The sequence below is a fragment of the Artibeus jamaicensis genome, unplaced genomic scaffold, assembly GCF_021234435.1.
Source record: "Artibeus jamaicensis isolate MK-2021 breed Jamaican fruit bat unplaced genomic scaffold, CSHL_Jam_final scaffold_537, whole genome shotgun sequence".
NCBI lineage: Eukaryota > Metazoa > Chordata > Mammalia > Chiroptera > Phyllostomidae > Artibeus > Artibeus jamaicensis.
This window is the reverse complement of record NW_026522047.1, coordinates 14427159-14450646: the sequence shown is the minus strand read 5'-3', so window position 1 is coordinate 14450646 and position 23488 is coordinate 14427159. Positions and strand designations below refer to the sequence as shown.

At 49.4% G+C, this 23488-nt stretch overlaps 1 protein-coding gene across 2 annotated transcripts in view; it reads left to right on the top strand.

Moving 5' to 3' along the window:
- The window catches only part of TBC1D9 (TBC1 domain family member 9), a 73276-nt gene that overhangs the window by 23848 nt on the left and 25940 nt on the right, over window positions 1–23488 (top strand). For both annotated transcript variants that reach the window (XM_053658281.1, XM_053658280.1), the window contains exons 2-6: window positions 4533–4643; window positions 15326–15444; window positions 17728–17956; window positions 18380–18641; window positions 20338–20545. In XM_053658281.1, coding sequence (XP_053514256.1) covers window positions 4533–4643; window positions 15326–15444; window positions 17728–17956; window positions 18380–18641; window positions 20338–20545 — 929 coding nt within the window. The remainder of the gene's footprint in view (window positions 1–4532; window positions 4644–15325; window positions 15445–17727; window positions 17957–18379; window positions 18642–20337; window positions 20546–23488) is intronic.

Genomic DNA, 23488 nt, shown 5'->3' with positions numbered 1-23488 from the left:
GCTTGTTTGAGGAATTGGATCACACAGGTGCCTAGAGCGTTTTTTGAATAAATTCAGCCCAGTGTCTTCACTGGTCTGTTTCAGAGCAGACCTGAATTCCTGACAAAGGTCTGAAAAACAACAGCTTGTCTGTGGGGATGACGTCACCGTGGCACTGCTGGGGTCAAGGTCGGCCTGCTGGGTACGTGGCGGGTCGTGTTGCACAGGGGCCTGCGCTTTCTGGAAAGGCCTCAGACTTAGTGGAGTGTTCTGTGGCTGTCTCGAAATTGTTAAGAGGTTTTGAGCAGGACAACCTGCGTTTTCCTGTTGTACAGAGTCTTGCAAATTATGCAGCTGGACCTAACTGAGGTACAAGGTAGAAAGAGAATACTTTAATGATTCTTCCTCAGACACTGGCCCAGAGAGGAACGTCAATTCCAGCTGCCCTCCCGAGGTGTGTGTGACTTTAAGGGCCCGGTCCTCGGGGCAACAGGAGCAGCTCCCAGCCCGGACGTCTTGGACTGGCCGTGGGGAGCCTGGGAGGTCTGAGCGCACTGATTGGCTGCGTGACAGAAGCTCAGCAGACAGAATGTTCTTCAGATTTCAGTCTTCTATTTGCTGAGCAGCAAACCCGCCTGTGCTTATCCTTTGGGATGGAAAATAGAAAGGAACGTTATGGCTTCTTCTCTCCTTTCTGGCTCCCACCCTCTGAGTCTTAGAGCAGAAGCGTGAATGAGACCTCGTGTGCAGAAACCAGTTTGCAATGTCATGGAAGGGCAAGTGTCACGCTGGTGGGCTCCACGGGAATGGTGGAGAGGCCGCTTTCACAGGAACATGGTGGAGGGTTGGAGGGCGTGCTCCCAGCTGCTCTGCTCTGAAGGGAGAGCCCTGCTGTTGGGACCAGTCTCCGCCTGGTGGGCCGTAGTCCCCATACTGCAGAAGGACTGAGCGAAAGGCCACGCCCGCACCTCCTCATGCAGCACCTGTGCCCTCCCCTGGGTGCTGTGGCACTATGGGTGGCCTGCAGTACCAGTGTCTGCCTCACTTTGTTTGTTGTGACACTACAACTCAGCGTATTTACAGGGACGGAGCTGGCCCTCACCTGGCAACCCCAGCACTGCCCCTCAGGGCCGCGCTCACACAGCAGTTCCCCTAACCTCCCACCTGGTCCTCTGGGCGGCGTGGTGTGCAGACTGGTGTTCACCGGACCATGTATTGGACATATGGGTTTAAATTGGTTAATTAAATCTGCCGGTTGTTTTGTTTTGTTTTTTGACAATTGCAGATCACTATACTGTGTCTAAAAGTAAAAGAATAGAAAGACTTAGGCTTTCACCAAATATAGGGAAATATATTTACCCTGTGGCTCACTCATTCCATTCTAAAGAAAGGTGTGCACTTGCGTAAGGACCAGTTATAGAGGAAATGATTGGAGATAAACCCAAATGTCCTCTACTGGGAAAACAGATAAGTAACAGTTTATTTGTACTGTGAAATATTACACCGCATTTAAAATGAATAAATCAGCTTGGGTAAATTTTGCACACTTGTTAACCGGGGAAAAAAATAGGTTGTAGAACAGAATCTACTCTTTTTCATTAATGTAAGTTTTAAAATACAGTGTTAAATCTACATTCATACACATACGCTGAGTCAGTAAAAACGTAAAGACCCGGATGGGAAGAATACAAAACAACTTGAAGATGGGGAGTGGAGAGAGGGAGGTGGGTTAAGGAGGAGGGGGCACAGGGGCTGGAAGGCCTGCTGTTAAAGTTCGAGGAGGGGGTCCATGGGTTTTGTAATTTCCGATACCTTCCTGTGGTTTTTGTTTATCTCACTCGGCAGTAATGCGTGGCATGTAACCGAGCCGCCTCGGAGTAGGCACTATTATTGTTTCCATGTCAGAATCTGGGCCAAGGCCAAGCCCACTACCTGGACCACCCTGGCTTCATCTCTGCCCATTGAGCCTCATCTCCCACTGGCTGCAAGGCTGAGGGAACAGAGAGAGGTCAAGAGATCTTCAGGATTCTGTCTGCTCCAGCCTGAATTATTCCAAGATCATCAGTACATGGGTTGGTCTTTGTCACGGGAACACTCCGATGTGTCCAACCCTCTCCTGACATGCTCCCCCCCCCACTAATGGTGCTGCCCAGGAGGGGACACATGACCCCATACGTGTCACATGCTCTCTAGAGTCCCCAGCCAGGTGGGGAGCCGCACTGTACGGATTTTGCAGAGCGTTTTCTGTTTTCTGAATCTTGTTGAAAACAGCACATTTGTGTTGCAAGGTGCCCCAAACTAATGTAATAGGTAGCTGCAGAGAAGAGTGCTTTGGAAGGCCATAATTTGATTTAGTTATCTCCGGCAATCAAAGATTGTTTAACACCCGAAATAGCTGATTAGAACAGCTGCTACAGCAACACTTTGTGTGGGAATGATGCAAGATTCAGTATTTGGACAGCCATTTCAGATGTATGAGTAATAAGACTTCTAAGAAAATCCCGATGGCTGCCTCTTTTTGGAGTCTCTCAGCCAGATTCCCCCCCTTCTGGTGTTCTGTTTGCAGAGAGTGTAGGAGGGGCACCTCTCCTTCTCAAAGTTTTTACTTCTTGCATTCATAGATGTTGGGCAGCGCAGCACTAAAGAATTATTTAGGTTTTCAAAAAATACCTAACTTCTACAAATGGGTCGTTACAGAATAGTCCCGGGGATGTAAAGGGTAGCATAGGAAATCTAGTCAATAATATTGTAATAGCTACGTATGGTGCCAGGCGGGTACTAGATGTATGGGGGGGGGACTTCATAAATCATGTTTAACCACTGTTCTGTATACCTGAACTAATTAAATAAATATTGACAGTCAACTGTTACTGAAAAATAATAGCTGACTCCTCCATCATCAAACATGGGTTCCCAACTCGCTGGGCTCCGAGCGAAGTTCAGGGCTGGGGAGTGAGCGTGAGACCAGCCCACTCTGAGTCTCCGCCCCTCCCGTCAGTCTCAGTGCGGCTCCTTCTTTATATCTTTGCTGTAGGGCTTCTGTTGGGCTCCATTTCAGGTGGTTCTCAAGGGTGGCTGTTCTGTAGCTCAGCTGCGGTTGTGGGAGGAGGCGAGTGCCATGCTTGCTGGAAGGTGGACTTTAACCGGAGACATTCATGGTGATCAAGTTGTGTGGGCCGACAGGACCTCGGAAGAGGTCTTCCCTTGTCGGTGTTAAAGGTTATAGAAGCCTAGAAAGACATCGAGGAGAGAGAAACTGAGCCTGGGGAGGTGGGCAGTGGCAGAAGCGAGAGTGTGGGGTTCTGGCGCCAGGTCGGCCTCCGTCAGCTGCTGTGCCCAGAGGCTGCACTTGCCCTCCGACAATCCGTAGCTCCCAGGACGCTGTCCAAGGCTCATCGAATCCTGTAAGCTAACTTCAGCTGCACCTGCCTGGTCCCAGACTGACGTTTGTGCATCTTAGAACCAGCCCATGGGACACTTCTGGTACAGGGGGCATGTTATTTCCCCTTGTGATTGAAGAAGTGGGAAGGGTTAGAAACACTCGGTTATTGTGGGTCATGCCTGTGTATTTCTAGTTGACGTAAGAGTTTAGCCGGCGCTCTCCTGCTTTTCCTGGGACATAACTTTCCCACCTGCAGGTAATCGAAGAGTTATTAGAGGTCTTTGCAGAGAATCCAAGTCACAGAAAAGAAATCAGAAATGCTCATGCAGGTGGCCTTGTGTGGAAATCTGTCTCCTGGAAACCGCTGCAGGCTTTAAGGATTTTATTCGTAGTGTGCTTCGTACAGTCCAGAGCAAACCAACGACTTCGCTTTCACTTCAGCCACAGTTTGTTTTTCTGGTGTGCTTAGGGCAGTTCATGGTCACTGTGGTTGGGAGTAAACCTAAATGGGTTCCTGTCCTTGGACAAAGACCAAGGACAGCTGTAGGACGTCCCCCTGTTAACCGCCTTCGGGGTTCTTGATTAACAGCTCTGGTTCTGGAAGGCAAGTGCCCTTACAGTCTCGTCACGACTGAGGCAGTGAAAGCAGCGAGAGGTTAAGTGGCCTGCCCACACCACAGAGCCGGTTGTCACAGAGTCCGAGCCGGAACTGAGCTCTTCTGAACTCCAGTGGGCACATCCATAGCTCTGTCCATGACCACAGACTTCCGGCCAGAAGGAGGTGAAGTGCAATGGCATGGTGCATATCAAGGCATCATTCAGTGTGGTCAGAACCAGCCCTCAAGGGGACACATTGAGAGATATTGGTGGTGATGGTTTCAGAAAAATAATCTGGTTCAGATTCAGCAGACCTTCGCAAAAACCCCACTAGGGGGTAGGCGCTGAGCTCGGTGCTCTGGGCTGCGCTGTTTATTTTCCACTGTGTCCAAGCAAGGGAGGCTGGGGGCCTTCAGTGCCTCCCTGCTCCACCTCAAGCACCACCAGTTCCATCCCCAGGGCACCCTTAGGAAATCCGCGCTCTAAGTGAAAGTCAGGGTGAAGTGCCCACCCTGCCTGGAATGGGAAGGCACTGAGGACGCCCGTACCCATCTCTCCCTCCTTCTCTCCCTAGGCCTCCTGGTGGGTACCCTTGACGTCGTGTTGGACTCCAGCGCCCGCGTCGCTCCCTTCCGCATCCTGTACCAGACTCCAGACTCTTTGGTCTACTGGACCATTGCCTGTGGTAAGTAGCAGTATTTGGAAATACAGAGACACGTTGCTATTAACAATGTTCCATCAGAAAGGAAGGAACTTTTATTAGTGGAATGCAGTCACCTGGTATTTTAGGGCAGGTGACCATTGCCATTTCAACAGATGTACCCCCAAATCTCAATGGCTTAACACCAGAAAGGGGGTTTCTTTCTCACTCCGATGAGTCTTATTTGGGTCCTGTGGCTTCTTCCCTCAGTAGTGACACCATCTGGGACACAAAGCCTCCAGGTTCGGCTTACAAGGGACAAGTGGGACTGGAGGGGCACCTGTGTTCAACTCCCTTGGCTCAGAGGTGTCACTCCCCTGGCTAGAACTAGTCACATGGCCCCAGCATAACTTCAGAGGAAGCTGGGAAGTGAGGAAGAACACAGAGAATATGTGGGCAGGGGGACTTAAGTGAGACTTATATTCCTAGCACGGGACTTCCTACTGAGTAGGGACTGTTGATTTCTCCTGATGATAATCTGTAGTAATGTGCTGTGCTTGAAATGGTGGTAAACAGTTAGGCTGCCATTGGATCTCTTCCCAAGAACGGCTAATCCAGAGTGGCCAAGATTGTTTTAGTTATTTATTTGCATGTGGCTTTTCAAATAACCGCAGGAAAAGCAATGGCATGGAACACTTTCTCCTCCTTTTTCTTTCTCCACTTCACTTTTTATTATTAATAGTTTTTATTATCTTTAGAACACTTTTGGATTTACAGAAAAGTTGAACAGATAGTTTGCAGAGCTCCCAAGCACCTTCCACTCCCTTGGCTTCCTGCATTATTAACACCTGAGTGTGGAGCATTTGTTCCGATGAATGAACTGATATCGATACACTGTTACTAAGTCCATAGTTTATTGAGGTCTTAGTTTTTACCTGAAGTCTTTTTTCTGTTCCTGGGGCTCATTGAGCATGCTGTTGTGTGTGTCGTTGTCATATCTTTTTAGGCTCCTTTACCCTAGACTGTGGAAGTCTTTCGGATTTTCCTTGTGTCTGAGGGTCCTGCCCAGGATGCTGCTCGGGTGTAGTGTCAAATGTGGTTTTATTGGAATTCGATGTTTATTGCAGGATCAGGCTGGGGATGGGTTCTCGTGAGGACAATCACAGGCTCCATACTATCAACCTGATTTATGACTGATCATGTCCTCCATTGCCTAACTGACATCATGTTATTTTAAGTTTCTTTACTGTCAAATTATGTTTTCTTCTCTTTCCATATTGTCCTCTTTGGGAGGAAGTCACTGTGCACAGCCCACACTTAAAGAGTGAGAAGTTTTGATTTATTCAGTTATTTTTATCACTATGGAATCACGAACATTTATTCTGTGCTTGAGCGGGGGCTCCTAGTACTACCTTATGTGTTTTGTTGCTCAAATCATTCCAGGTTTGGCCGTTGGGAGCTCTTTTAGTTGACTTCATTCAATTTTTAGATTGATCTCTGCTTGATAGGAAATGCTATGCTAGGATCTAAAGATGTGAAGATAATTAGATCCAGTCTTGACTCTTGAGAACACGAGTAAGTACGCAGCTGCAGTCCAGTGGGGCAAGTTCCGTATAGTGCCATTTGATTGTGGGGCTCCTGGCTACGCCCCAGAACCTTGGCCAGCCTTCTGCATAGGTAGGGGGCATTATCTGGCTGTGATTTCAGGCTGCCGGGGGGTGCGAGTGTCCTAGCAGTGCTCCCTTGAGGATTCCACAGCACCCGAAATTACAGTTGTGTCCCTTATTTAAAGTTATTCTGGCTGAGATGCAAAGAGTCCCATGAGAAATAGTGGGGTATATTGGTCATTGTGCATCCTGGTGAATGGAGGGGTGACATCAGGGATCGGGGCAGGGAGAAAAACGCCTAGGAGTGCAGGGTGGGGATTGGAGCGGGAAGGCAGGGAAAAGGCAGAGGGAAACTGGGACCCTGGATAAGACAGCCTTGGCTATGTGCCAGCCCTCTGCACGGTTCATTCAGTACAAAGTGAAACACCTGCTTGCTACTGTTCAGGGAGAAGCACCCTGTGCTGGTTGGTTGGGAAAGTATCACATTTAGTTGGCAAACTATCTAGAATAGGATTAGAATAGACATTGTAGCCAGCAAGGGAAGACATGAAAAGGAAGGAAATTAGAAATCAGAGCCATTAAATCACTCAGCTCAACAAGGGTGTGGAAGGGACACTGACACATTGTTACTCGCCATCCACCACTTGTGCCCAGAAGCTTTCCAGGTCCTCTGGAGGCTGGAGCTGCCTGACCTCCCCCGCTACTCCTCTCAGCTCCTGGCCGCCCCTGGCAAGTGCACGTGGACGGGGGCGTCACTGCTGGTTTCTGCCCCTGGGACTCCTGTTCTTCTAGCCCCTCCGCCCTAACCTTCCTTTCCCCCTGCTGCCTGACATTACTCCTCCTCCTCCATCTACTTCTGGGGCTTTGCCATTCTCCAGAGCCGGCCCTATGCATGCTCCCTTGCAAAAGAGCCCAGAACGCCAAAGCTGAATTACTCCTCAATGGTTTGCTGAGCCGAGGCTCAGGAGCACCAGGCAATAAATGCCGATGGCATAATTTATGCCACAAAGAGATGTGCTTTGGTTTTCACATTAAGTACTGCCTGTCATAACTGCATGATCTCATTATAATAAACCCAGAACCGGTTTAGCTTCTGAATCTATTGATTGCCCGTACACATAGCTCCAGAATTTCCTGTGGAAGACTCCACGGAAGTGACGACCATTGCGAAAGTCTCATTCACCCATTAGTTGTTCTTATCGATTTCTGTTTCAGCCCAAATTGCTGGCTCCCTTTCCTGAGAAGGTTTTAAGAGCGGAAGCTGTTACCTTAAAGATTTCTTTGATATGCTGACCTTTCTCGGCTTGTCGTTTTCATGTTGTTTTTCTCATGAACGACACAGCATTTGATGGGACACTCTGTTGGGAGCTTTAAGTATTTTCTTGAATTGCATGACTCATTATAGGAGAGCCCAGTACTCCGGGCTGCTGAGGTACAGAAGTGGTGGGTCTCACCCGCCGCCTGTGGAATACAGAGGGCTCCCCAGCCTCATTCCGAGCCTCGTCTTCTGAACCCCCCACACGTGGGAACTGAGTTGAAGGGAGCGCCTGGAATCGGTGTCTTCACCGATTTCTGACCACTTTCTGGAGAACTTAGTGGTCTTGGTGGTGAGTCCTAGGCATGCGGTTTGCCTTAGACCTGAGCCTCGGGGAGCCCCAAGGAGGTGGAGTCCTCTGGACCTGGTCTACCTCACTGCTCCCGGAACCATTATTCCGATCATTATGCCCTGACCCCGGGCAGTGTGAACCGTACAGAAAAGGAGGGGGAGAGCAAGTTATTTGGTGAAACAGTCTTTTCCTGTGCTTCTTTGTATTATCTTCTACCAGCCTGTACCCAGATTAGTTTGAAGAAGTTGATTTTTCGCATTTCCTTGACATGGGGACCTTTCCCTGGGAAAAGGAGCCCAAACTCCCCGTGTAGCAAGGACTCTTCTCACCACTGCCCCAAAGGAAGCCACCGTTCTCTCTGGCTGAAGGGCCACTGTGCCATCGCGTCAGCCTGCTGAGTTGTAGTTTGCTCAGCGTCTGTGTAGCAAATGATACTTTTCACCATAAAGAACATGGAGGAAGCTGTACTGCAGGACTTTGTCCAGCCTACTTTGTTGAGCCGGTCCTACGCTGACCTTCTGCCCTCCCCCGAGACTCAGTGGACTGACAGCTTTGCACCTGTGGTGCGAGCTTCACCAGAGAACCAAACAGCTGTGGGTCTTCCCCCAGCAGCCGGTGTTTTGGACTTAATGCCCCAGAGGCAGGAGAGATCCCGTCCTTGGCCCTCCTTGGCCTTTAGTAGACTCAAGTGAAAGGCAGCCCATGTGGCTGTCCCCATTAGAAGAACTGGAGGTTCTAACAGTGAGCGGAGTGGGAAGTGCTGCCCAACCTCAGTGAACACGTGCACACATGCCATTGTCTCAAGAGGTGCCCGGGAACGGCTGGGGGCGGGAGGTGCAAACAGAAGGACAGAGGAGCTGTTGACAGTTCCTCTGGGGACATCTGACCTTCTGACAGGCCTGGTCAGGAAATGGCATCATGGGGACGTGCTTGATGGACACCTCACCGACAACACAGAGGGGTCTTGGTTGGCTGCCCTTTGGTTTGGTTCCCCTCCTCTTTACAGTTCCAGAGTCTCCTCTGGGTCTGGGTGGTTGATCATCTGGGAACTGTGAGTCATGTCAGCCTCCTTGCTTAACGCCCTTAGCTGAGTGGGGTGCAGGGTCGGCCTGAGCTGCCCGGGTTCTCATGGGCGGTCACTGGCAGGGCATGGGGCAGGCTGAGACCACACTCTTGGGCTCCACCGCTCCAGCCAGTGCGTTTTGAGCAGTACCAAGCTGGTGTTCAGGCCCAGAATGTAATGGCCCTTTCACTCAGCAGCTGGCCAGGCCCAGAACGTAAGGAAAGGCTGCTCACCGGTTCCGCTTCCACTGCTCCTCTACAGCAGGCGGCCAGGCTCATGTTCCCGGGGCCACCTCAGCCTCGAAGTTGCCTTCAAAGGACCAAGTGTGATTTCGACTCCTTCACAGATTTACAGTTAGGAGTACCTAAAACAGATAATTAGTATATCATTTTCACACAAACAACTGTAAACCTACTTTTGCCCCGTCCTGTATATATCGATACATTTTATCTTTCCATATCAGTAAAATATACTTCTATAATGTCAACTTTAATAGGCAGGTAATATTTTATTGTGTATATAATGTAATTTGACTAAATAATGCACCACCGTTGGAAATCCAGGGGTTCCCCCACCCCATGGTAACTGCATCTTGAATGACGTTAGTGAATATCCTCCTAACCCAGTCTTTCCCGGTCCCTCGGTTATCTCCTTGGGATGCGCGTCCACATGCGGCTGCCGAGTTACCACGCATGCGCACGTGTGAGGCGTGGAGCGTTTCCAGCGGGATTGCACCTGCAGAAGGGGGGCATTTGCATTCTGCCCTTCAGGGTTGGGGGGGGCTTGGCACTTAAGTGCAGTAAGGAAAATGAACACAGCACCCACTGACGCTCACTGCCAAGGCTGGATGAGCTACCCGGGTCTCTGTTTTCTCCAAGTGCCTCTAAAGCTGTCAGCGTGTTGTGGTGACCCGTGAGAGATGACAAGCAGAGTTATGTAAGAAGCTGGTAATGATAGTCGCCCAAGGTGTTTTAGGCCTGCCTTCCTCAGTCACAGGCACGCGGTCTGTCGCACGGTGGTGCCTGGCCCCTGCTCATGTTGTGTGTGTGTGTGTGTGTGTGTGTGTGTGTGTGTGTGTGTGTGTGTGTTAGTTAAATAGCTGACTGCTGAGTGTGCTGCCCTCAGAAGTAGATACTTTCTGCATGACATTTGAAGATAAGATCTTTGTGTTCTGTTGTTTACGATGATGTAATAACAAAAGTTTCTGTTTATTTCATGCTTTGTACGTGCTAGACCTGGGCCAAGCACTGTACCTGGGTTATTTTCCTTTAATCTCCAGCACAAACCAGTGTGGTAGGTGCTGTTACCTCTGTTTTATGGATGAGGAATCAGAAGCCCAGGGAGGTTAAGTAACTTACCCCCAGTCACAGAGCTGGTATGTGGCATGGTGGGGACTTGGAACCGGCTGTACGTTTTTGACAAAGTCTGTGGTCTGAGCTGTTATGGAATACTGCTTTCCTGATGACCAGGCCCCTACTCAGTACTGCGCATAAAGTGAAAGCATCGTGCCTGGTTTCGATGAGTACACATAAGTAATAGCATTGCCATGGTCATTATCTTTAACCTGCTTGTTGTTATAGCTTTAATTATATTTAAGACACATCTCCCTTTTGTTCCTAAATGTTTCAAATCACCACATTGTTTTGGGGGTTTTATCTCTTGCCCTCTCCAAGCACAAATCTGTCATTTTTCTGGGTGTAGAGAGCACCTGGTGGTTTTGTGGCTACTACGGGACAGTACCTGTTACACTAGTGTATGAGGTACTATTTTTGCCTTCATTTGGTATTACATTTAAAAATTATCATTCTGGTGACCAAGGTCATTTTTGGGTAGGGCCATAAAATAGATGAGTCCTTCATTTGGTTCCCTTTATTTAAGTAGTTTCAAGTGCTGTTCTTTTGAGAACTGAATCGAAAGAGCTCTGGGGTCTCAGCACCTGTCCTGATGCTGGAAAATACCAGGTTGGTTGCTTTTTCATCCCTGGCAGCTTTAGTGGGTTGGTTTGCTCTGTTTTGTTTCCTGCTGTGTTGTGAGAGGTTTTTCGTTTTGCGGTACACACAAATACCTCCCTACACATGGGCACACACACATTCTTGCCCAGTGAGAATTTGCCGTCTAAGTGATCCTGGAAATTGGGTTCGTAAGTCAGCGCTGCAGTCTCGGAACCAGAACACGGTTAATCGTGCATCACAAAGAACTTCACCCACTGACTATCCATCAGTGGGGCCTTAAGCTTTTGTTCTTCGTCCTCAGAGGCCCCATTGATAGAACCAATTCATGGGTCCGTCTCAGTACTTCTTCCTTCTTATTTCCGGTAGAGTTTATGTGATTTAAGGTTCATTCCAAACTAGTTGACAAATAAGACTTAGGGTGATGTAGTACTTTCATTATCATCGAAAATGTTGAAATTTTGCTCAGATACGTGCTCAAGGCCTGTTACTGGTATTCTTAAAAAAGAAGGAGGTGAAAGAGAAGAGGGAGGAGGAGAAGGAGAAAAGAAAAAGAAAAAAAACCCACTCCTAATAGCACTTGGATTCTCATTTTTCCCAAACTGATTTCTGAACAACCTCAAGCCCATCCCGGGTTGGTCCAGCTGCGGCCACAGCAGCTGCTTCACCACGGACTTCCTGAAGGGTTCTCGTGCCCCCTTAGAGCTCGCCTTGCTGTTCCGGCTGATGGCGCAGTCGGGCCAGCTGTTTTTCCCACTGCGTCTCCCCGTAAACGAGCCCTTTCCAGAAAGGCTACAGCCAAGCCCTTCTCTTCCGAGCGTCCACAACACATTTTGCTCAAACTTCAGGTTAAACAAACCTATCCCTTTTCAGAGTCAGGGCGAAAGAGCTTCCTGTTATCTCGCTTGAAGCAATAACAAAATAAGACTTCCAGGACCTGAAATACTGCTGCACTTGGCTTATTTTCTGGAGAAATGAAAGAGCCATTTCCAAGGATCACTTAGGATGCCAATGTGTCTCCTTTAGAGCCTCGCTGGTTCCTAAGGAGGGGTCCGGAGAAAGTGACAGCTAGCCCCAGAATGTTACTAGGACATTCACTCTGTGGCGCACAAGTAATGCAGACCCTTTGTTCTGGGGTGAGAAATGGACCTGCTTTCAGAAATAGCTTCTACCAAGTTGAAGACTTCAGACTCCAGGACCTGGGGCCGCGAACAACGAACATCTGTCCCCCTTTACACTTTGTGCACTTCGGGGAGTGTTCAGAAAATGTGGTGCCTTTGAGCAGTAAATATCGGTGTAAAAGGCACGTTCCCGTGACTCTCTCTGGAGCTATCTCCAGGGTTTAGATCGGAATCCATGGTTAATTCCTGAAACTACCATTGGCTGATGACATTGAGGTCATTTTCTTCCCTCAAATACTATACGGGGACAACGATAGTCTACAATGGTGCACAAAATGCTTCCTTATCTGGAAAGCAGTCTTCTGGGACGTTGGGGTCCCAGGTCTGGATGTAGCCGGACTCTTCGGTAGTCCAGCAACAGGCCCAGAGCCCGAGGAGGTGACGAGAGTTGGAGACCGGGAGATGCTGGGACTTGCATCCCCAGTCCATGCCCTCCATCTGGGAGCCGTGAGCGGCCAGTGATAGCTCCGAAGGGCCAGCCTTTTCCTGCGGCACTGAGGGGTGTGGGAGAAGCAGCAGGCGTCGGAGGGCAGAGGAGAAACAGCACAGCAGCGGTGGTCGGAGAGGGAGCAGCGGTGGGGACCGAAGGCAGAAATGTGGGGGGTTCGTGTCTCAGGCAGTGAGAAGCAGACCAAGGAGCTAGTGGTGCATGTGGCGCTGGGTGGCAGAAGGTGGAGATTGTGGAGATGAGGGCAGGGGGCAGGATGTCCTGGGGCCAGAGACAAGGTGATAGATAGTGTGGACAGTAAAATTGAACTTCACTACAAGATCAGCCGTGTCAACCTTATGATGCCATAAAAAATGAGAGATACGGGTAGTGTTTGTTAAATGAGTACATATGTGTATATACTGCTTCTACGGGGGTATGTGGGGGGGCATGTACTTCTATGAACATGTGCATAAGGAAAACTGAAGGCAGCGTGTACAGAGCTGAAGGCACAGCTGTTCTGCACTAGAACTTACAGCTGATGTGCTAGTCCATCCAGGACAACTGAGGAATAGTGAGGTTGAACTGTGTGTGGCTGGATTCTGCAACCCATGGAACAAGGACTTTAAAGTCAAGTTCCCCGGTATGACCGCCTGGCACAGGGCAGAGCATGGTGAGATACCAGTAACAGCCAGACTGCCCGGCGGGGCCAGGGCAGCTGTGAAAACCAGCTCTGGAAGGCACATCTGGGAGCTGTGCCCGATAGGTCTGCAGAAGTGCAGCTGTCCCGTGAGCCCCCAGGAGGGCCTCTGTCCTCAGCTACACACATCTGACAGTGCCACCAAGTACGGTTGGGGCAGCGGGGCCTTGCCCTGGGCAGGACTCCACCCGTCAATCACAGCCGTTCACAGCTGGTGACAGTAGTGAGTTTACAGACAAGGAAGGGTGCTCTCTGTTTTAAATTTTTAAATAATTATCAGAAATGTTTAAAAGCATACTACATCCTTCCTCGTCTATAAACAGTTTTCCCCATGGTTGTTTAAAATGTTAAAGCCTAAAAGGTTCAGAGCTTTCTGGCAAATTCCAAAATGACTCATTCCCTAAACATTCCAAATGAGCATTATTCTTTGCATCTGAAAAGTGTTTTCCACTTTCTGAAATGTATCTGCAGACACGATTCCTTGCCATTTTTACCACATTGTTCTGGGCGATGTATGGGCTCCTTTGTTTGTTTGTTTCTCATTTATTTCCAGTTTGCATATAAAGAATTTGAGACAGAGAGAGATTTAAGCAAAATATTTAAAGTCACCCAGCTGGGTGGTATGCAGAAAGGGATGGGAGCCAGGTATACTGATTTCTAGCTCTTGTCTTGACATCGTAGTACAGAGTCACTGATTGCTTTTTCGTGTGGTTGACTGTTGCCCAAATGAGTGAAAAATGCCCAGAGGGAGCTACAAACAGCCTCTTCTTCAGTGTTTTCCTAGGGCCGCCTCTCCACTCAGAAATACACTTTCCGTCTTCTCCACGAGCCTGCCATGCAGGTACTGTGGTGTTCGGACTTAAAGAAAGAGGAAATGAACTTGGTTCTGTCTGGTTTGGGGTCTCCTTGTACAGTGGGTCTGCAACCCCTCATTCTCCGAGAGAGTTCAGTTCTCTCCCAGAGCTCCAAGCGTCGCTGTAGACACAGCTCTGTCTCTGTCGGGCGTCGGTGACATTCCGAGATGTACTGAGTTACTGGTAACAAAGAACTGACAGAAGCCATTTTGAAGAATCAGTAAAAAGGTAACTTGGAAATCTAAGGAGCGGCCGAAAGGGTGAATCGGTGGCGTCACAAAATCATTTTTTAATTCTGCATGCAATGAACAGTGCACGCAATTTCCATCTATGGTACAATGACTGTGCTATCTACACAACTTACATCTGTGATAGATGACTTATTTTAAGACACTCTTTCTGCAGGATCATTAATCATCCCAGAAAAAGGAAGGCAGTTCACCCCAGGGTCCTGCGGCCTCTTCCGAGAGCTCCCTCCTCATGCTGCACCAGTGGCGGGTGGGGAGGCACGCTGGTGACCAGCGTGGCGTGGCCAGGGGGCTCTCAATTCGGAGGTGGCCCAGCGAGTTGACTCTGGCTTCTTGTTACTGGCCCAAGTGGAGTGACTTGAAGGGCAGCTGTGAGGATGACCTCATCCCGTTACATTTTCAAGGCAGCTGTGCTTGTGGGAGCCGGGCTGCTATTCCCCAGTGATCGTCCATCTTCACATCTCATTCATAATTGAAAGGGAGTGAGGATCATTTTTGCCCATTGTAGGAGGTTACTGCAGGGCCCCGGCGGCATACCAAAGCCCTCCCATACCATTGCAGCCAAATCCTGTAACCCAGTGTCCTGACGGGTCTGCGTTACCCTGCGAGGTGCAGGTTGTAGGAAGGAGAGAAGAGGCAGGAAGCGCTAAACTCTCAGTCCAGGAAAGGGGGTGGGGGGTGTTGCTGCCTTTTGTCTGAAAGTGTCCCAAATGCTTCTGGACTCACCTCCTTGGACTTGACCGAAACACGGTGCAGCAGGACCTCGGGCAGCATCGGAACAACCCTGATCAGATGCTGTAGCACCTTCCCTTTAGTTTACCTCAATTAGCCCGTGAGAAAGCTGGTTTCATTATACATCGTTTCACTTGAAGTCTCAGGGCCCATTGAAGACGTGAAGTGAAGACTTCCTGTCCTTCCTCTTGGGTTGCCCCTCCTTGAGTGTCCTGGTGTGTCTGCGGAGGCGAGAAAGCATTTAGAGGCAGAGCTAAATCTTCTCCGTCGGTTGCATTGAATATTGATGACATGCGCCTGGCTTTTTAGGAATCTTTTAAATTCTGACATTTATTATTATCATTTTTACATTCCTGCAGGTGGTTTCAGAAAGGAAATCACGGAACACTGGGAATGGCTGGAGCAGAACCTGCTACAGACCCTGTCCATCTTCGAGAACGAGAACGATATCACCACGTTCGTGAGAGGGAAAATACAGGTGGGTTTCGCTTTGTTGTTAAACGTTTCCACTGGAAACCACATAAAGCTTAGGGAAAGTTGTACAAACACTCAGGTATGTGTACTTCTCTTACTTCCTCAATTCCTGCACGTGAGACTCCACGGATATGTTCCTTTGCATTTGTTTTTCTCACTTAATTACTCCTGGGTAACACTCCATAGAGAATGGCCATGTAGTTGTTGGTAACTTTAATAGTTCTATTTTTCAGTTTGAACTTATTTTTGGATTTGCAGAAGAACGGTGGAGACAGAGCAGAGAATTCCCATAGTCCCTGCGCTTGGCCTCCCCAAATGCTAACCTCCCACACCCACGGCAGAATACAGACACAGAAACAGCAGCGGGACATTCTTGACCAGTCTGCAGGTTTTACTCGGGTTTTACCAGTTTTTCCACTTTACGGCCTTTTATTTTTTATTTTTAATTCCATGGTCCAATGCAGGGTCCTAGGTTGCCTTTAGTTCTTTATTTTTTATTTATTTAAAAAAATATTTTTATTTAAACAGATGATTGCAGTTTGATTCCCAGTCAGGGCACATTGGCGGGTTGCAGGCCAGTTCCTAGCAGGGGCCAGTTCCCAGCAGGGGATGTACCAGAAGCAACTATACATCGATATTTCTCTCCTTCTCTCCTTCCCTTCCCTTCTAAAGATAAATAAATAATAAAATCTTTAAAATATATATTTTTATTTATTTTTAGAGGGGAAGGGAAGGAGAGAGGGAGAGAAATATCAGTGTATGGTTGCCTCTTGTGTGTCCCCTGCCGGGAACTGGCCTGCAACCCAGGCATGTGCCCTGACTGGGAATCGAACCGAGATCCTCTGTCGCTCAGTCCACTGAGCCACACCAGTCAGGACTAAGTTCTTTATTTTTTAAAGCTGCCTGTTATGTGTGCATGCACCACAGTTAATTCAGCGTCTCCTGTGCTTGGTCATTTAAGTGTTTCCTGGCATTTGGGACTGGAGCTTTGTGGGGAGTCAGGCTCACTGGGCGAACGTAGTTGGCAAGGCCTGGTCCGCTTGTGTGAGTGACTATGACGCTCCAAAATATTTCAGAGTGCGGTTTCTCAGTGCTCTGTTCTGTTAAGTCTTCTCCTTTTTAAAAACATTTTCCTTTTAAAATTTAAGTGATCATCCTTGAATGTGCTGTTCACTAGATCTTTGGGTAGCGGAGTCTGAACTTAATGTTTTCCACCCAGAACTCACGAGTGTCATTCGTTTGTGATGCGCCGTTCCCTCCCTGTTCTCCTTACTCTGCCTGCAGGTGGGAGCCTGACTGTGGGTCCCAGGTGCGGGTGGTGGAGACGTTTGGAGTTTAGACTGGTGCCGGTAGGGAACCACTGTGGATTTTCACCATGAGAATTTGGTAGTCAAAAAAAGCATTCGGGAGATTAATTAGGAAGAGGCATCTCGGATGGACTGGAAGGAGAAGAGCCCGCAGCCAGGGGATCCAAGGACGAGGCAGTTGCAGTTTTCTGTCCGTGGCACGTGGAGGGTTCATCATTTCGCGGAGAGCCCAAGCGGTTCCCCAGCTTCTGTGCTTGAAAGCCTGTGCTCTCCTCTGCCGCCCTGAGATCAGAGCGAAGATGAGCTGAGGGGGGGGTCTGGTGACCACGCAGTCAGAGGGGCCCATCCAGAGAGCACTTTCATCCCGAGACCCGTGCAGGAGCCGGTTTACTGGGGGTGCGGAGAGAGTGGGTGACGGTGAAGTGGCTTCTCAGGCTCCCGGCAGATCGAACAGTAGCTTGTTCCTTCCCTCTGGGTTCCCTGGCATTGTGCTCGGCCCTGAGACCGTGGGGTTGTGGCCAAGTGTCAGTTGGTGGCATACCTTCTGCTGGTCTGTCTGTCCTTCCTTGTCCATTCATGATAAATGTTTGTTGATTTTTTGAGAAAGGCAGATATTAACCTTTCAGAGCACTGTCATGATAAGCTGGGAAAATCAATAGAACCAGTGAAATCTTTACACTTCCTCATTTATAAAATAAATGTATGGGCTCTATCTTAAGTGAACTTAATAAAATAATGAGCACCAATGAACAGATAATAAGATCTATATTGTTATTTTGAAAATCTTATTATACCCAAATGCTACTTGTTAATTGGCTTAGAATTGGGGGGTTGCCTTTGAAAATAATCCTTCAATTTTTTTAAACAAACTTCTAGCCCTGGAGACTGTTCCTTTTCCTTCCAACATGGACAGCACACAGGACAAAGCAGCTGTCGTCATAGTAACCCCGGGCGTGTCCTTTGTGTCTCCCCCCTGCCAGGGCATCATCGCCGAGTACAACAAAATCAATGACGTCAAGGAAGATGATGACACAGAGAAGTTTAAGGAGGCCATCGTGAAGTTCCACCGGCTGTTCGGGATGCCCGAGGAGGAGAAGCTCGTCAACTATTACTCTTGCAGCTACTGGAAGGGGAAGGTCCCCCGGCAGGGTTGGATGTACCTCAGCATTAACCACCTTTGCTTTTATTCTTTTCTCATGGGCAGGGAAGGTGAGTTGTCTCAAATTCCAGAGGGCAGCTTTGGAAAGTCTCCAAAGGCTCGCCCTGAACTCATAAACCACATCCAACGTAGCAGAAATAAATCTATAATTGTGGCTGGGTCAGCTTTTGTCTTTTAACTATTTAACAAGTGACTTATTTTCAGTTCAGCATTTGTAAAAAATGTGGTCATTGAGTAATATTCACCGAAGGTATAATTAATTCAGTAGACGTGGACTTAAATTGGTGATACCGTGAACTCAGGATTTACGTGGTCTGAATTTGTCCCATCATGGACAAACAAAACAATGACAGATGTGGGCACGCGGACGCGAAGTTGTTCAGCACAGCTGGGGGTTGGGGGTGTGAGGTCACAGTGTCTCGGGGGTGTTTTCAGGAACCAGGTGTTGACCGAGTCTCGTTCCCCGCACACAGCCAAGCTGGTCATCCGGTGGGTGGACATCACTCAGCTCGAGAAGAACGCCACGCTGCTCCTACCCGACGTGATCAAAGTGAGCACGCGGTCCAGTGAACATTTCTTCTCCGTCTTCCTCAACATCAATGAGACCTTCAAGTTGATGGAGCAGCTCGCCAACATAGCCATGAGGCAGCTCTTAGACAACGAGGGATTCGAGCAGGACCGGTCCCTGCCCAAACTGAAGAAGAAATCTCCTAAAAAAGTGTCCGCTCTGAAACGGTAGGTGACAGAGGCCGAGTCTTCCAGCCTTTAGAAACAAGAAACCCATGCATGCGTTTATGAAACTTGATGTTTTCTGAACACCTCAAGGGCTCCAAATGCTTTCCTGGGTATAGATACAAAATCGGAAAAGGCACCCTGTGGCCCTCACCGCGCAGTGAGTGGGACAGATGTGGCCGGCTCTTCTGGCCCCATGTGCAGCATGCGGTGGGCACACCACGGGAAAACGGGGCAGAGGGTGGGCACAGCCTCTCGGGGGAGACTGCTGGGAGCTGGCGTCTCGGGGGCAGTCGGCGCTGCCTTCAGGTTCAGCGGATGGCTGTTGGCAGCAGAAGGAATGACATGATGGGGAAGCTCAGAGCGAGGGAAGTCCAGAGACTGCAGAGAAGCCTGAAGTGTGGCCGTGGAGGAAGAGCTAGAGAGGGCGCAGGGAACGGCGACGCTGCAGTGTGACTGTAAGTGTGCGGCTGCCCCGAGCCGAGGCGGGGAGTGAGGGACGAGCACGTCCAGGGATGTGAGAGCTCAGTTTTGGCCTGTCCAGGTGAGTTGCCCACAGCACAGCCAGCTGGGCATTGGACAGGTAACCTGGGGAACTGGAAGTCCTGGCCCACGGCCAGAAGTTGGAACCTGACAAAGGCCACCGCCGGGAAGGCGTCTTCGGTGATCGGAGAAATGTCTCAGTCGAGTGGTGGAGGATGAAGGGGGTCACTGCGGGGGATTAAGTAGCAAATGAAGGCAGGGGAACCAGGCGAGTGCAGGCCGATTTTTAAAAAATGCAGTGGGACAGGAGGGGCGCTGCTCTTTCTGGAATGTGGAAGATTTGAATACAGGGTACGATGGGAAGAGTGTGTTGGTGAAGGTGGGTACAGGGACAGGAGATAAAAGATAAGACAACAAGTAACTTTAGAAGTGACATCTGGTAGGCGTAGAAGAGGGTGCTGATGTGTGCAGCGATCTGTCCTATTGAAACAGGGAAGGGAGGGAAGAGTCGTGGGGATGGAGGCAGTTTGGGAGATAGAGGGAGAGGGCTCCTGCCGAGTGCTCTGCTCTGTGAAGCTAGAAGCCAGACCACCAAGAGGCCAAGGTTGGACAGAGCTGAGGGGAGAGGTCGCAACGACCTGTAAGACGAACAGGACAGAGGAAGTCAGGGGAAAGGGTGCAGTTGACAGAGGCCCCAGCCGAGGCTGGGACCGTCTGTGAGTTGTCCCTCAGGTGGGTTGTTCCTGAACTGCAGGCCATTCCGTTGTCCATGTAGAGTGGACAGGGACACCGGCAGGTTCAAGAGGCTGGTTTGCATTCTCACTGGGACTTTCTTAGAAGCCAAGCCTACCCTCCCCCTCCCCAAATGGCTCTGGAGAAGTATAAATGTAATAATCTCTTTAGAAATAAATTGTTGTATTCCTTTAGAAAAAGAGTGGATTTCCTGTCCAGGCCTAGTTTCCTTGAGATTCTCCAGCATTTGCACACATTGACTATAAACTGACTACACAAGGGACCTCACTGTACTAAAATGACTTTATTGTACTTTTGGGTCCTGGGTAGGTGTTAGCACCAGTAGAAAGCCAAGAAGGTAGGGCCAAGTCCTGCAAGATCAAGGTGGGGGGAGGGGTGGGTGGGGAATTACCGTGGCCGTGCCATTTGGAAGGCAGGAGACACTTCTTCGACATGAGATTGAGTTGTTGTCACGCTTTTCCAGCGACCTGGATGCCAGGGCCAAGAGCGAGAGGTACCGAGCCCTCTTCCGGCTGCCCAAGGACGAGAAATTAGACGGCCACACGGACTGCACGCTGTGGACTCCATTCAACAAGATGCACATCTTGGGGCAAATGTTTGTGTCCACGAATTACATCTGCTTTACCAGCAAGGAGGAAAACCTGTGCAGCCTCATCATCCCACTGCGGGAGGTAAGCGTCGGACCAATGGGGGTTTTAAGTTTCATTTGCAGTGAGTACTGTTCTGTGTGGACCAGGAATATCTTTACCAGAAGCCGCCTGGCTTTTAACCATAAGTGAATGCTTGTGATTCTTTGGTCACACCTGCCACCCTTTCGTGTGTCACCATTGATCGAAGGGAGTGTGGGACCCGCCAGAGTTCTTCCAGTGGCAGCCTAGTGTTTACAGTGGGGATTTCATTGCTGTTCAGGTGTGGGGAGGCCAGCGGGTCAGCAGGTGACTGCCACCAGATGGGTCCCTCGGAACTGTAAACCCACAACACAGTATACAGGTGATGGACTATAGAATTGTACAACCAAAATCTATGTAATTTTATTAATCAGTATCACCCCAATAAAGTGAATGCGTGAATAAAATAGTAAAATCAAAAAAGAAAGAAGGAACAGACCGATTGTTAGACTCACAGATCCTGTGGGGAGGAGTGATGGGGCTCCCCGGGGTCAGCAGCACCGGGGTCGCTCAGCAGGCAGAAGCCCTGGGTCAGACTGTTTATTGTGGTTCCCAAGGGAAGGAACAGGTGGGGCGGGGGAAGCGGGCTTGGTGCTGGCTGGCCTGACGAACTTCAGTGGGCTCCGGGGCCCCGGGGCTGTTCCTCGTGATCTGGTGCCCAGCCCTGGGGTTTAGGGAAGGTGAACAGTGTGGTCCTGAATGGGGTGCGAGGGCTGGACAGAGGAGGTGGCCAGGGTGAGGGCTCTGGAGGGGCCGGTTTGCCCGTGAAAGGCCTGCTCCCCGGGGAGTCTGTAGGAGTGTTTGACTCTGGAAGGGTGGTCCTACTGGGGTCTGCGAGGCCCCAGGGTGTCAAAGCATCAAATACAGACCCTAGAAAATGTAGTTACTATACCTGGCTCACAGCCTGAGAGCAGCTTGGTCTAAAGGAGACGGTTGTGAATCAGAAAGCCCTGTGTGGTTTCCATCTGGCCCTCCGGTGCCCAGCACGGCGCCCACCAGGGCTGTGGGCCACAGGGCAGATTCCTAAGCCCACCCTAGAGCTGCCAAGGCTGATTGCCTGCAAGTTCTAGAATCTGGATTTTAATAAAGTTCTGGGCCAACTGTCATGTGCATCAAAACCAGGAAGCATTTGTGTTGTGTCTGGGGCGGAGGAAGCTTCTATCACACCTTCCCAGTGGTGCTTGAGTGGAAGCCTTGCTGTTGGGGTGCAGGGGGGGTGGGTTGGGGAGGGACTCCCAACGAGAAGGTCAGGGGCTGGCCGTCTTGCCGCTGCAGACCTGGAGACATTCAGCCCACCCTCATCCTCTTCTGGAAGTGAAGGTGGCTAGAAGCTTTGGTGGTTAAGACAGGCCCTTGGCTAGGATTCCCTGTAGTAAAGGATTCAAGTGTCTCTCTGCCTTCTTTTCTTTAAAAAAAATATGGAAGCAATATCACCACTGCCACAAAATTTGTAGAAGTGCAGACAAGTGAAAAGAAAACAAAATTCACCCCTCATTCCACCGTCAGAGAGCACCCCTGGGAACACTCGGCTGAGCCGGTCTCCAGGCTCGGTCTGCGCTTTGCTGTGTGTGTGTATCACTGATGTCATTTAGTTTGAAACAAAGGGGGTTTTTAATTTTTGCTTATTTCCTTTGATGGGGAGTATATATTCAAACTTCCCTATATCACTAAATAATCTTCTATGATGTAATTTTTTATGACTACATATTATTTCATTAAATGGATATATACTTGGTAGGTTCCGTTACCTATGACTGGACCTTTGCATTACTTTTAGTTTTCTCCCAATTATATTTGTACTTTTCTTGACATTGTACATTCCTAGAAGCTGAATTGGTGGACTAAAAGAATGGAAAATGTCAAGCAATGGACACATTCAGTTTCTCTTAATAGGAGGAGCTAACTAGCATTACAACACTTTTTAAGGCCAAGGTGCTTTGCGGGTGGTGAATTCTGAGGTGGGAAATTTGACAGTATTTCCATTTGACTCTAAACTGGATTTCAGAACTTTTCCACCTAACTCACCTTCTTTGCTATAACCTGTCCCTGACCCAATTTTCTTCATCAAGCACTACCTGAGTGCATAGGACAGAGCTGCCTGAAAGAGCCAGGGAAACCATCATCTTGGGGTCAGCAATGTAGCGTGCATGTGCTGTTTATGAACCTGAGTGAGCCCTCGCTCTCTGACCCGGAGGGAGATGGGCAGTGAGGGCGCAGGGGTGCGGGCAGGATGTCTGCTCTCCGGCCCACTGCCTGCCAAGGGCGTGGGACCAGCAGCCGTGCTTACGTCACTGGGCTGGCGCGGAGAATGGGGGTTGGTATTCCCAGCCCACCTTCCGCCTGCCGCTTTCCTAGCAGGCGGTCAGGCAGAGATGACTCCGTCGTCATGTTGCAGGTGAGTCAGAGCAGGGCAGCAGTGGAGTGGCCTGTAGAAAGAAAGCGTGTTGGGGTTGGAGGATGCGGCTTCGAAGGAATATTCGCCCAGTGAACCAGCAGCAGTGCCTTCCCCTTCACCTGGCCAGACTTTGAGCCGTATTAACAGTCGGGCCCTCACCCAACTAAGGGAAGAAACAATGGACTTAATGTAATTTTTATTACCCTTTGGTAATGACAATCATACAGCCCAGGGGTGGGCCCCGCCTCCTGCCGGGATCTCTTGGAGAGGGGCTGCCCTGTGGGCTGCGCACCTTTAGTATCTGAGTTAAGCCAGTGGGTCAGCAGGGGCCTCCATGAGGAGGTTAAATTCTATGTAGAATGGCCATTTTTAGCATCAGATAGACTAGGAATTGTTTTGTTTAATTTTTTTATAACTAAACAGAAATACTGACTGGAGATTATTAACCTAAATTGCACGTCCAGGCTCAAGGTAGACGAATCGACAGATGGTGAATGATTACACAGAATCCTGTTGCTACAGATTTTGGAGAAATTTCTGAGGCAGCAAAG